Source organism: Montipora capricornis, chromosome 7, assembly GCF_036669925.1.
Source record: "Montipora capricornis isolate CH-2021 chromosome 7, ASM3666992v2, whole genome shotgun sequence".
Lineage (NCBI taxonomy): Eukaryota > Metazoa > Cnidaria > Anthozoa > Scleractinia > Acroporidae > Montipora > Montipora capricornis.
Window position 1 is genome coordinate 19,574,515 of NC_090889.1, and position 15,000 is coordinate 19,589,514.

The 15,000-nt window shown below is 38.5% G+C and overlaps 2 protein-coding genes across 2 annotated transcripts in view; both read right to left on the reverse strand.

Annotated features, from left to right (window-relative positions):
• LOC138057381 (DNA replication licensing factor mcm2-like) overlaps positions 1 to 444 on the reverse strand; it is a 35,806-nt gene extending 35,362 nt beyond the window's left edge. Inside the window, exon 1 of the mRNA XM_068903414.1 lies at positions 407 to 444. Within this exon, the coding sequence (XP_068759515.1) occupies positions 407 to 412 (6 nt within the window). The 5' untranslated portion in view covers positions 413 to 444. The remainder of the gene's footprint in view (positions 1 to 406) is intronic.
• Positions 445 to 1,565: 1,121 nt separating this feature from the next.
• LOC138056372 (proton myo-inositol cotransporter-like) lies at positions 1,566 to 10,879 on the reverse strand. The gene is made up of 5 exons (XM_068902156.1): positions 10,310 to 10,879; positions 8,182 to 8,341; positions 6,930 to 7,138; positions 5,054 to 5,171; positions 1,566 to 3,872 (listed from the first exon to the last, which is right to left on the reverse strand). Exons 1-5 carry the CDS (start codon positions 10,752 to 10,754, stop codon positions 3,095 to 3,097), a joined length of 1,710 nt encoding a protein of 569 aa, XP_068758257.1. The 5' UTR covers positions 10,755 to 10,879; the 3' UTR covers positions 1,566 to 3,094.
• Positions 10,880 to 15,000: the final 4,121 nt, after the last annotated feature.

Consider the following 15,000-nt stretch of genomic DNA (forward strand, 5'->3'; position numbering starts at 1 on the left):
ATTTTGTGCATCACTTATAAGACTTTATGTACAAGAATAAATTCAATCGTGTACGTACACTCAACAACGAACGAAAATCATTTGACAAGTTTTTTTTTATCACAAGGACAGACAACGACAGACAGGGGATAAATCTTAAGACTGAATACAATTTAAACAACAACAATTGCAATTAAGCCAAAAAAATTCACAGTGTAAAATCATAAATTAGACGACCGATCGAAAGAAGACCAAACAGGAGAGCCTATTGTACAGGCTCCAATAAAGTCGAAGAAAAAGCAAAGCTATGAATGAAAGAAGCATGATACGATATCGACGTGATGCAAACATTGCTTAAGTAGTAAAAACACCTTCTGCTTGTGAAACTACGAGCAATTTCCTACGAAAACACAACTACTCCACTCACCGCCATGCCGTCTTCTTCTGTGGATATGTTCACGTGACGCAAATTTCCCGCGGTTTTGCAAATTTTCTTGAAAACGAGGCAAAACTGATCAGCTGATTGAGCTGATTTGTACCCAGGCTCGCGTCTCTGGAAATTTTCAATAAGGTTGGGATTTCCGCAGGTGACGGTGGATTACTCTTGTCGATCCTTTCATTTTGGAAAACGTTTTGGTATTTGGTATTTCTACTGTCAGGCAATTTTTTGAGGGTGCCTTTAATTAAGTCCCCAACTGTTGTCATGGCAACGATACACAACTCCAAAGAGACCTTCTAAAAATCAGTTTTTAGAAAATATTTTAAAAACTTTTTTGGTAAACTAATAGGTTTTCTTACCTAATGCGTTGCTTGAGAAAATTCATTGAGTAGAACTTGAGTTATTTATGAAAATGCTTTTGGAAGATGAAAAAACAGTTCCACTCAATAATTATCATTGCACAGGTAATCACATGATTTTGAGTGCAAAAGGCCATTTTACAACCTATATCTAGCCTATAGACCTTACTCATAACTGGCGGTCAATTTATTATTCTTTTGTCCAAGTGCAAATTAGCCAATCAAGCCTCATTTTAGATAGCCTTCGAATACAACTGACTCACATTGCCCCAGCCCTGGCCCTGGCGATGCGAGTCGGCTGTATTTGCAGGCTACATTTTAGAGCAAGAATTCTTTTCAATTCACTGTATGGTATAAAGACTTGGTAGACTAATTTGCACTTGGACAAAAGACTTATAAAGTGGCCGCCATCTAAAAATAAGGTCTATGAATGGCTGCAAGGCTGACAGTGACCTTGTATTGATACAGACCTCACTGTTTTTATCATGCAAATTGTGTTGTTGTAATTCTAATTTATAGTGTATAATTATTAACATTAGAGAAGCACGTAGGTTTGTATCAAAACAGGGTCACTGGAAGCCTCACTCCCATTCTTAGGCCAGGTAACTTAGCTATTACTGTAAAAATTTATAGTCTATTTTGGTAAATATAAGCACAAGGACATTTTTCAGACTCACAAATTTGCGAGAGCCGTTAAGAAAAATTACAAGTGCTTATTTATAAGAAATCATGTTGAAAACCAATTGTGGTGCATGCAAACTAGTAGTCAAAGAGTATCGAGACTTTCATTTATAATAACTATCACAGATCTTTATTTTACTGTCATAACCTTGTAATACATGTATAATGACAATGAGTAACTTCCACGAATAAGGTAACCCTTCCTAATTTTTGAACAAGTGCAAAAATTTTATTTTTTTGAGAAAAAGAACTATTTTAATACCATTATCTTGGTTAAAATATGTGATAATCTTTTCTGCTGATACACACACTGAGAAAAAAAAGCTCCCTCAAAAATAATGTGATCACAAAGCTACATGTACAGTAAAATGCCTATTCACAAAGTAAAACCTTTTTCGAAAAAGAAGCTAAGAACACTCTAACATGAATTAGTACTGCAACCCAACATTACGGACACATACGCCTTGTGGGTGTGGCCACAAAAATGATTATGCAGTTCAGTGCATTTAAAATTATCTAGTAAGTCCCTTACATTCTGTACAAATAAAATTTAAAAATTCATGCCAAGTGCCATTCTGCACACTTACGCCATGTTCACCTTCACTGAAACACAACAAATGCATACACGCACTCCCACGAAAGAATTTGACATTCCATTTTCATTTTCCTATAACAAAGCACCCTCCCCCATTTCCCTTCTGGAATAAAATTCAGAAATACACATAGTAATACAAAATAATAAAAATGTCTTTTCTGTTAATAAAAATTCCTATTGGATCCCTAAATATAGTTGCCTGGACTTATGCAAAACAAGCCCTAAAAGCTTTCTTAATTTAATAAATTATTAAGAATGCAAGCAGGAATTAAGTCTAGTAGTGCAACTGTTTGAATTCACAACTGCATCCCGAGTTTGACTCTCAGACAGCATAAGATGTGGGTTGAGTTAGTTGGTTCTCTGCTTTGCTGAAAGAGCTTCTCAGGCTGTCCCAGTTTCCCCTCTCATTAATAAAGTTGAGAATCAACAAAGTCAACCCATAAAAATTATAATAATTATTACTGTCTGGGAATCAATGCTAGAGCACAATGGCGGCGGGTCTAATCTGCAGGTCGCAGGTCGAAGGTCACAGGTCGCGGGTTGCAGGTAATTGTTTCATCAATACAGAAAGTATCCTAAACATTCATAAAAGCTAACCTTAGGCCTAAAAACTTTTGTTTAGGCCCAATTAGGCCTAAGGTTAGCTTTTAAGAATGTTTAGGATACTTTCTGTATTGGTGAAACAATGACCTGCAACCTGCGACCTGCGAATTAGACCCACCGAGCACAATGACACTACCAGACCCAACCTTGCTGACAGACCCCAATGCCAGATTTGAATGGCAAGATTTTTGTGTGATTACGTAATACATTGTGTGTTGCTTCTTCTTAATTACAACAGGCTTTCTCAATATTCTTTCCTGTCTGTTATTAGTAAGTAATCAAATACAAATTTTTTCTTGTGCAATTTGGATAAAATTTTATTAGCACTCGTAATTTTTTTCAAAAACTACAAATTGCACAAGCCTATACGTGTAATTTTGGTAATATTTGAAAAAAATTACTAGTCATCATTTACTCCAAATTGCACTTGAAATATACTTAAAATAAATGTTCAAGTTCTTCCAGGGACTTCCCTTTGGTTTCTGGAACATAAACATAGAAAAACAGCCAGCCGCAAATAGCAATTCCCCCATAAAGCCAGAAGGTTCCATAACGTGTTATCCACACAGTCAGTGATAGAAAAGTCATAGAGATCACTAGATTAAAAGTCCAGTTTGTAGCTGTTGCAAAAGCATTTCCTGTGCTACGGGCCCACAGAGGATATAACTCTGAATTAATTGTCCAGGGCATTGGGCCCATCCCTGGTGCAAATCCTGCAATATAAAGTAACAAGGCCACGATGGCAAACCATGAATATTTATAAGGACAGGCCATGTATGACCACGAATTTTTGGCATCCAATGTACGGCATCTTCCATATGCTGGATGATAGCTTGATCGCTTAAATGCAACACAAGAACCATTGGCTGGATTTCCCAGTGCATCTTTCGCATAACAAAACCCGCACTTTACGTCCAAACAGTCTAGACAGTGTCCAACTTGTGGGCAACTGTCATTGATACCTGAGGGTGTTTCATTTAAGGATATCGCAGCATCGTTCATCTCAGCTAAATAAAATGCACCACCTAATAGGAAAAGACTTAATATAACCACTGCAAGGCTGCTGAGCAAAAGTTTCCGTCGGCCTATCTTCTCAACAAGACAGACCCCTACAATAGTGAATAAAAAGTTTCCAAATGCCACAGCTGCTGCCAACCAAATAGCAAGTTGGTCGCCTTGGACACCAGACATCTGTATGATAGTTGCACTATAGTACCTGCGGATAGATGAGATCATAATAATTATTATGTGACAAGCCACACCCATCACCCATGTCTTTGTCAACCGTTGGCTTACATGAGTGGTGTAGGGACTTTAAAAATCCTGGGTTGAGTTTGGTGGGGAGGGGGGGGGGGGGGAGGAGGAGTGTGTGGTTGGGTGATGTCAATGTAAACAGTAAGAAAAAGTCAAAATAGGGGAATCCTTGCTGATAACATTTTGTCTCATTCAGAGATGAATAGCTTCCATGGGGCATCTTTCTTATATTCACAGCTTTGCCTCAAAGTCAGCAGCTTCAATAAAAATTGAAGAAGGTTTGAGTAGAGAAACCACCTATCAACGAGGTTTGAAAGAATTATTTTTTCTTTAATTACTGCTATTCAAGGACAAATGCAGCCAACTCCTCTGATTAAAGACTGAGCTAAGTCGACAGTCTTGTCGGCTGTCAATGCTTATTGAAAGCATGGAAAAGCTGAAAGAACTTGCACAATTAAAGTTATTATTCTTGACTACCTCCTTTAAGTTTGAGCCTCTACAGTACCATTGGAAAATTAACAAAAGATTGAAGGGTGGTATAAAGCAACATCTTTTGGCAATCTTCAAAATTTAATAAAAAATGGGCCATTTCCGAGTTCATGTCTGCCTTCTCTTCAAAGTGAGTCTAAGTGCGAAGTTTTTGAAATGGTAATTAGTTCTTCTTTACATATGAATGAAAACTAATTTCAAAACAAAAACTTCGCACTTAGACTCGCTTTGAAGAGGAGGCAGACATGAACTCGGAAATGGCCTATTAAAATTGCCCAAAGATCATGCCCAAATTTTCACGGATAGATAATCACTCTGTAAACTTTTGACGTTCAGTACTATAATTCCCCATGTCGAAGAAATGTATGCTTAACAAGGTAAAAGAATTCAGAAATTCCACACGATCTACATTGGTAAAAACAAAATGTTAGAGCGAATACTAGTATTAGGTCTATCTCATGGTTTTAGGGTTGATGTTGATCTGTTAGGTCTCACTCCCACAAGTCAATGGGTTTAAGAGTTCTTTAAGCAAAATACATGAAGAAGTGGTAAGTAACCTGTCGAATATTTACAGTGTAGCTACATTTGTAGTTGGCTAACAGATAAGTGCATATTATTCTGAAGGGAGTAGATAACACCATCTTTCTTACTCACATAACAGTATTAATTCCTGACAGCTGTTGTATCGCCTGCAACATACAGCCGATCAGTATGGCTTTTCTCATTGCTGGTGACGCCACAATTTGACATACTCTATTCCCGCCACATGAACCTGTTTTCACGACACAATTGATAAAGATTAGCCAAGTTTTACACAAAGTTGGACAAGTCAATTATTTAGCGAATAACATCTAAGTTACAGACAAAAAACACAGCTCATATGGAAGTTGTGTTGCGGCTTGGAGTTTGTCCTAATAGGTCAGTTTCACATTCTCACGGTTAAACTGGATCTAGCATGAAATGGAGACTAATGCACGGGGTAATAATTATTTCCATGCTCGATCCAACCCAACTGTTCAAATACAAAACTGGCGTACTGGCTGACTTGACAAAGACCTTTAAATTTAAATACTATTAGCCAACTGAATAGAGATACTCGTGTCTTACTTTTCATCTCATCATCATTGCAAATAAACTTGCCTTAACTGGCTGGTGGTACAACTACAGTAGAGCAGAGTGGACCATGTGATTGGGAAAGTGCTCCAGGGATCATTGAGTAATCTCATTTGAGATTCTGTTCCTACCCCATGAGCTGAGGGGTTAACTTTGTCAAGACACGGCACATTAAAAACTCAATTCACAAGAATCAACAAATTCTCTGCAGGTCCCTGGAGCACTGTATGCCTGGCAGTGGCATATCCGGTAGGTAGCTGGACGTCACTGTCTGGCTTTGAAACCCCTCCACTGGCCTAATAGCTGGTGAGAGCATGAAAATCTCAAACGAAAATAATAATAATAATAATAATAATAATAATAATGACCCCCACTGCTGACAAAAATCATACTTATTAATATTACGTAAATCATAATGATAACCACTTCCTAATTAATCAAATCAAACTAAAGCAGGTATAATCATGTTGGTTAAATGCATTGGATAAATCAAGAAAACCTGACGGCTATGAAACAAGAGCACCAAAAATGTCTGCTCCAATGTACATACAACAATCCAGTAAACATCAGCTATCGTATTATTTGAAAGTTACGGTATTGTAACATATGTTTACTTGAACAGTGGATTTAGGGAGACACTTTGCAATGTTTATGCGGTATTAATAATTTCTAGACACAAGTAATTGGATGGACAGTTAACTCATTTGTAGTTGGAATTACTATTTAAATTCCAAATTTCTGCAAAATTTAATGATGGGTTTGCAAGAAATTTGAAGCCAACAGTTGCTGGTCTCAAATTTTTGAGCAAATATGCATGTGCAGCCAGCATTTATTTTCACTTCTACAGCACCATGAAGTTTACAAAATGGAAGCGACTTTACACCGCATTTCCAAGACTATCGCGAGAAGGAAAAAAATTTGACAATACAGTATTTGTTTTGTTTTTTTGTTTTCAAATGCACACCAGTGAGTGCAAGCCACCTTAAAATGAAATATTGACGCTATCACAACATCCGATTCTTCATCAACTGACTGATAAAGACATTGTAATAATGTCAAAATACTTATTAAGTTTATAAAACATGTTCCGACAGAAACTTCTGTCATCCTCAGTTAGCTAGTCAGAATACAAAGCAATGGAAGCTGAATTTATAATAAACAGAAAATGCTAATGTGAAAAATAGTAACAATGGAATAAAGTATAGCGTGAAAATGTGGGACTTAAGATTCCAAAGTTTAAGATTGACATGGTTTCGTTGAAAGGTTTCTTCGTTTTCTTAAAATTCTCTACCTGTCTGCTACTATCAAGAGCATTTTGAAAATACTGATTGCTCTGAGTCATAAGTTTTTTGGATCACATCATGAACATGGCATGATAGTTCACTGTATTAAGACATGCGGGTTTGGAAAAACCTACTTTTCTCTGCCAGTACAGCTTCCTCTTCGCAGACCTCTTTCATAGCCCTCAGTTCTGCGTCTACATCTGAATTTCCTCTTAGCTTACAAAGCACCTTATAGGCTTGATCAATGTGGCCTTTGCTAACAAGCCAGCGTGGACTTTCTGGTAGAATCATACAGCCAAAGAACATGATGATTGACGGCACAGCCGCCAAGCCAAGCATAAGCCTATTGAAATAATCTAAGTGTTAAATGGATGTAAGTGTTGTTAACAAGAACATAATTTTTGATTGGAGGTAAAAGTTATTAGCCCTATTTTTTTCCCTCTTAAGAGTGATACTTACATGTATAATTATACCTGTCCAGTATACGCCCGATTTTACTCGGACATTACTAAACAACGAAACACTGAAACAGTGAAATGAAGCACCAAAACACCATGTATGACCCCACCAACACTGAATACTAACCGACAAAGGTTGGATTTTTATTTTTAGGCCAGGCCTAAAAAGTTATTGCTCCTAATGTCAGTCTCAAGCTGAATACTAATCTTAATCTCAATGAATTAGGAGCAATAACGTTTTAGGCCTAATTAGGCCTAAAACGATATTTAATCTCAAATCCAACCCTTCTCGGTTAGTATTCAACGTATGATGGGGTAATACACAGTGTTTTGGAGCTTCGTTTCACTGTTTCGGTGTTTCGCTGTTTTGTGGTTTAGATCAATTTACTTGGCAATGGAGTTCAGGAGTGAAAGAGTTTTAAAAGCATTTGTTATATATGGCAAGCAAATTTCTTAGGCTAAATGGAGCACTTGATTCTCTGGTATTTGGTCGGGATTTTACAGTAGGGACCATTACCATGGAAATGGTCTGTTTCCGTCTTTTTGCCTGTGCCTCGTGAGTCCACAACATTTTGACCACTGTCATGACAAATATCCTTGTCAATGAGAGTACAGTGTACAGACAATGCTCAACCACTTTCGATATTTCGTTAGATAGAGAGAGGAAATTACTGCTTGGAGACATGGAATTTCTCTTCTCGTTTCAACACGAGAAGAGAAATTTCATATCTCCAAGCAGCCATATTAATTGTAATATTCTATTTATTATAATTATAAAGACCAATGAAATACTACATCATTTCACGAAAGGCATCAAAAGGCATGATTTTCATATGTAACCATAGCAACAGTGATCTTTTCACGTGTGAAGATATCATGTTCTCGCGGTATTTCATTGATTTTTATACAATGAATTTTGTTTTGATACCTCCATCCTATTCTCTTGTATGGACTCAGAATGCCATCAACAACAGCGGCTATGAATTGACCACCAGTTATAAACAGATTGTTGACTGTAACCATCCGCCCCCTTGTGTTTGACGGTGCTGTTTCAGCGATGTAAACTGGAACAGTGACAGATGCACTACCTATGTTTCCATATTAAAAATAAAAGGTAAATTTGTAACAAAATTAATTTTCTGCTTGTTCATTATGGTGAAGGACAATAACAGTAAATTACAAACAAGTCACTACAAAATGCTAGTCTTCAAGTCCAGTTTCTGGTCCACTATTTTCCACACATACATCAGGAATTGCTTATGGTCACTAAGATATAACAGAAGCTAAGCTAATGACTTTCCTCTAATTCACAAAAGTTAAAAAGACGAAACAAAGTGGCTTCTAAATGCTACTGAAAGATCTACGTTGAAAGAACCTTGGCAATAGATATGTTGTTGACCATAACCCTAAAAAATATTGTCATATCATGAAAACTCAAAGTAAATTAAACCATACGCTGGATGCCAGAGAAACTTTTTTCCAAGATCTGAGACAATACTATGCAAAACGAGAGGCAACGACCCAGTCCTCGTTCATTGCCTCTCCTGTCTCGGAACTTACAAAAAATTCCTCCAACATCAAGGATAAATACATGAACCATGATTTCTGTACATTGAACGTGCCAATCAACATTTGTAGACTGGACATACTACAGGAGATCTGACGGCTTGACTATTTGGGGAATGGGGGTAGGGGGTGAGGGGTGGGGGTAGGGGGTGAGGGGTGGGGGTAGGGGTGAGGGGTGGGGTAGGGGTGAAGGGTGGGGGTAGGGGGTGAGGGGTACAATAGCTGAAACAACCCAAACTTTAACAAAAATGCTAACCTTAGCTTAGGCCTATGCATTATCTAAAGCATAGTGTTTAGGCCTAAGGTCAGTATTTTTGTAAAGGTTTGGGTTGTTTCAGCTCTTGTACCATTCACCCCTACCCCTACCCCCTTACCCCCTAACTCCCACCCCTCACCACCTACTCCCCACCCCCAGAATAGCATGTATTTTTCGAAGATAATTAATCAACAATATTTGTAAAAAGCTTTAAAATACAAAGCAATGTATGGTGTTCTTTTCCAAATTGAAGCTTAATTATCTCAGAAAAATGCATGGTTACCCCCAATTTTCTTTACGGACACCAAGAGCACTTGCTACTGTAAGTTCTGCTTTCTCCGCATAGTTTGAACCGCGCAAAAATATCCCTGTATTAATAAGCACCACCTATTGAAAATCCAAGTTTTCGAGATGCACAGAGCATATGCGCAATAGCAATAGTAGGAACAGTCCTCTAACTCGCCCGCGAGGTCGCCCGCGAGCAAAAAGTTTGAGGAGTGCAATTGACCCTATTCCGGAATAAGAATACGTGGAGTGATGATTAAAACGGTATGTTTGGCGCGTTTCGAAACAGCAAGGTCAACAAAAATATGTTTAAAATAGCATTTTAGGTGAATCACCGTAAAAACGAAGGATTTCTACCTTATCTTCCATGCATTCTTATTCCGGAATATCGAACACACCCTAATTGTCTCTAAACCGAAATATAATCGCTAGTTTGTGCAAACCGTTCATGCAGTTTGCACAAACTAACGGAAAACGGGAAATACGATTATTTCGCTGACAGGTTTCACCACCTTTGGAGTATAAAAGAGATGATGACTGCCAACCGCGATAAAAGAAAGACATGACTTTGTCAATACCGTACGTTACGTGAACGGGTACACTTTCCTACAACGGACAAAAAATGGCGGAGGACAGAAGGATAATTGTTATTCTGATAAGGACTTGCTAATTAGGTATTGTCATGTTCGCTTTGTTCTCTTGTTTTAGGTACATTATGAATTTCGGATCCGGTATAATATGAAAGACCAGCCAATTTTTACGATGACATATGTTGTGTCCAATGATGCAAACTACATAATTTTTTGTTCTGTTTACGCAAGTCTACCTTTGTGCTAGCTTGTTTGCAGTTTTTCTGATAAAGTTCAAATGGCTTGAAGATTCGTCCAGTTATTTTTTTTCATGTACTTCAAAATTCTAAATTTAAAGCAGAACAGAAACTTAAGGTTACCTATTCCAACGCCGACAGTTAATCGTCCTAACAAAAGCACCTCTCTGGAGTGTGAGATTCCCATAATCGCAGCGCCAGCTGTGAATACCATGGCAGAGGCAATGAGCATTGGTTTCCTACCAAAGCACTGATTCAAGAAACCTCCAAAAAATGCTCCAACGATTGCCGTCCCGATTGTGACACTAACCACGAGTTCTTGCCAGAAAGATGACAATTGAAATTCTTCTTTGATTAAAATCATAGCTCCTGATATGACTCCGGTGTCATAGCCGAACAAAAAGCCTCCGATTGCTGCGAAAGCGGTCAGAAAATAAACGTAGAGTGGAGTTCTCTCCTTTCCAGTGATTCTAATCAATGCTTCTTCTTCAGGTTTACGTTTAGATTTACAGGAAATATCCTCTGTTTGATCCATTTCGTCGCTCAATTCGTCACTTTCGCTCGCCATATCTCCATTTACTTTCCATTTACTGTGACTGTATTACGAAGCTCAATTTCGCAATCTGATTGGTCAAACAAAGACATCATTTTCAACTTCATCATCTCTTTACAATTTTTTGCGTCATGTGCCTATCGTTTGCTCTAAAAGTGGATTTCATGATGAGCTGTATCTGAAAATCTCAACCTAAGCAACCAAACAATCTTAAAGAACTGTTGCTAAGAAATTTTTAAGTTTCGAAAGAATGAATGGGCTCACAAGCGCTTTTGGTATTGATTACTAATATTTCGCAGTTTAAGTTTAAGGCCTAAAACCTGAAAGATGATTAAGTGTCACAAGTTCTTTAAACTTTTGGAGCCCATCTGAATTAAACAAGATGCCCACAAATCAGCAAATTCTTGCGTTAATGAACGAAAATTGGAACTAGGAATATTGTATTAACCTAGTTGCTTAGCAACGTGGAAAGGACAACGGAAAAATTCCACGAAGGATTTGGACCTCCTGGACACTGGACGGAAGAATGCTACTCCCTTTGAGATACAAGAACTCCTTGGAGAAAAGTTGTTCATTATCTGTGGGCGCGACATTACTGTGAGAAAGATGATGAGTTAGACATTTTTTCGTCATTCTGGCGTCCTTACTGTGAGAAAGATGATGAGCTAGTTGCTCATCAACGGGTGAGCTACTACCGTCGTCCCATCATGACCGAAAAGAAAATAAAGGAAGATAACGACTTAGTAAAACATTGTTTTAACTTTTAATACGAAATGTAATCATTGGTTTTTCGCTTACAAATTTTCAGTTTCATCTTCAACCCCAGAGCAAACGTGGTTTTTTTTTTCTAGCTTGCGTCTCCGGTTGAACAAAATGATATCTGATATATATTTCCAGTTGTCGAAGTTCTGTCCACTGACAACCGGAAATACGGTTTGATAGCAAGCGTTTCCAGCCAGCTGATCTCTATTTGACAGCTCGTCAAATTCAAGCCAATCAGCATGCGACTCGCAAGTACAGCAGGGGTCCATTTATTCGAGAGTGTTTCGCGTATGATGCGCGTCGAAAGCGAAATGAATTTGTTCAACGTCAGTTTTTAGACATATCTGCGCTGCCATGTGCCCTTTCTCTGATCTGAAGCCATTCGAAGATGTCGAACTACGGTCGCCGAACGTGTTTTATTAGCTGAAAGATACTTGGATAGCTTATTGAAACGATCGGAAAAGGAAAAAGACAGCGTTCGTGAATGTTTACTGTCGCTTTTATTCAGTTTTATTCTTCCAGGCTAACTGGAACACTAGACATTCTTTGGCTTAAAGATTTTTTGAACTGTTGCTGGATCCCGTTGAACATTTTTATCAGCCACTTTACATCTCTGGTTCCATCTGGTTGTTTTAGTAGTTCCAAGACGGCGAGCTGTGCTGCGCGAACTAACGTCGCGTCTTTGGAGCGGGCGAGGAGCGAACTCTTTTTTCGGCCGCGCGAGAATAGGGCGAGCGCAAAAAATAAAATGGATGTCACTTGCCATTTATTAGATTGCTCCTGGTTTTCTTTTTATTTGTCTGTTTTTCTTTCACAATGACCTACTACTGGCTCACCCAAAATTAGGAAAATCATTCGAATTCAATGTAAACAAAATGCGGACGGCCTAAGTATTGTGCCGAGGACATTTTCGAAAGAAAAATATTCGATTTTCGAGCGGACAAAATGGGGAAACTGAACTATCTTCCTGATGGGCTTGCATAATTGGTACACAGGCAAAAATGCGAAAACTGGTGTTCGTGTACGTCATAGCTTTTTGAAAGAAATTAAGTAACTGAGAGGTTAAAAGAAATTTAAATTGTCAGCACATCGGAGTAAGGTGTCTGATAATGTGCACGTGATCATTCTTTTAAAGGCTGATCTCAGAGACGTGCACATCACTTGCATTGTGGAATATAGAAGTTGAAGCAAATTGACGGCTTGCAGACATGATAGGTGTGTGTCCATTCCTCATGTCAGCTTATGGTCAACGCACCACCGGGAAGACTCCCCCACTGCAATATTATCACGCTCCAATTCGCTCCAATAATTGAGCCCAGAAAAGTTATAGGCGAATAGACCCTATGCAAAAATGGCTGCCTTTAAATTATTCTTTTGTTCATATTCAAAATAGCCCAACTAACCTCGTTCAGGAAAACAAATTCTTTAGAATTTTTGTCTCAAAAACGAGGTTAGTTGGGCTATTTTGAATATGAACAAAAAAATAATTTAAAGGCAGCCATTTTTGCATAGGGTCTATTGACAGCTAGCGAGACTTTCTTAGTGGCGAGATCATCCTGGCACCCATCATGTTCTCTAAACATATCCCCCTAATTTTCACATCTTACTACAGTTCTTAAGGTGAACGACTCTCTGCATTTTCCCCAATTAGCCACTGTCAAAAATACCATAATACTCTTTGTTTGTCCCTCCAAAATTTTGCATAATCGTTGTTTCGGGGAAGAGAAACTGGAAACAATGCGTATGCAACATTTTGGAGGGACAACAAAGAGTATTAAGGTATTTTTGATACTGGCTAATCCGAGGACGTCGTTAGGGCATATCTTCGGATATAGTGTGCAGGGAGAAAATATATACATCTAATTCGATGGTTTAATATAATACGTGCGGATATTAATATATTTTGCGAGTTGCGTAATATTTTTCACGGCGAGCCCCGCAGGGGCTTAACATTCCGTCCGTATTTGCTCTGTTCTAAACCGGTCAAACCGGGACACTACAGTGTATTACCGTCTCATATTGACCTTGACTAAATATGGTAAAATGGTGTAAAAGTGGAATAATATAACAAGATAAAAACCCCCAAACCAAACTTGAGAGATATCATAGAGAGACAGCAAATAGGCAACTGAAACATTCTTGCTTATTTCTTTTATCCGCTATTCGTTCCGAGCGCAAGACTTGGGTCTCCTATGAAACAAGTCAATTTGGAAGAAATTGTAATCTGCATGCGAACTCTCTAAGTAGCTGTCATGGACTCATGGTCATGGAACAAAGTCGGCGAGAGGACTGGGAACTGATGGCAACAGAGATAAATCTGGGGCGCTTTCCTCTTTTACGGAAAATCCGAAATCAAATGGAACAGACTTTTCCACTGAAATTTTTTCGGGGAAAAGGGAATACCTTCAGTGCTATTTTTATTTTTCCGGTTTTCCCGAAATGATCAGAAAATCCTGTTCCATTTGCTTTGTCCCATTAATACCATGCTCCTTGAAAAATATATATATATATTGGACCCCACGGGTCTTGGTGTTTAGCTGCCCAAATGAATCGTGCGGGTTTCAATCAATTCAAGCGGATGCTTTTGTAGCTCGTAGCTGCAAAACTGCAGGTGAGATTTACTACTTATGAAGTATTGATCGAAAATCCGGCAGCCATGTATGTTATTCTAAATGGTTAGCATCCAGTCTCTTTAAGAAAATAAGAAAAGAAAGTCTCAAAAAGGAACACACCCGTCCCGTTCCATATTTTGATTGAGGAAATTTGTTCTGTTCCTTTAGAAGAAAATTCTCCCCGGTTTTTCCATATCTTGGGGAGCTTAAGCAGGCGTGTTTTTGAGACGCGGACAGCAACCGGAAAAGAACATTTCGAGTGTCAGGGCAGTGGTGTATCCCAGATTTTTATACTAATCATCTCAAAAGGAGAAAAGATACTTAGCAATGTAAATTCGGTTCTGTGAAGACAAGTAAAAAGGGAAAACAGCTCACTTCCGGTTGCCTTCCGCGTCTCAAAAACGCGCGTGCTTAAGCTCCCTATAAGGAGAGCGCCCCGGGTGATGTAGCAACGTCTAATGTGATTGGCTCGCTACCCCAGCCAAAAACTAAAGCTAAACAACTGAAACAATGTCTTAGACTTAAAAACAAAAGAAGCTGCTTACAATACCAAAGAATAGCAGGTTACGAGAGTTGCTACACTACTGATAAAATCAAAGATTGGGGAGCTAAGCCCGGGAAGTTTTTGGGCCACGGACGTTGACCGGAAGTGAGTTGTTTTCCTTTTTAACTTGTCATGACACTACCATAATGACATTAATATTGCGGAGTATCTTTTCTCTATTAAAGGCGATCCGTTAAAAAAATCTGGGATAGACTACTGTCCTAAAATGCGACATTTACATTGCTAAGAATTGTTTCTCAATTAGAGATGATTGGTTTAAAAATCTGGGAGACACCACTGTCCTGGCACACGAAATTTTCTCTTCCGGTTGCGGTCCGCGTCT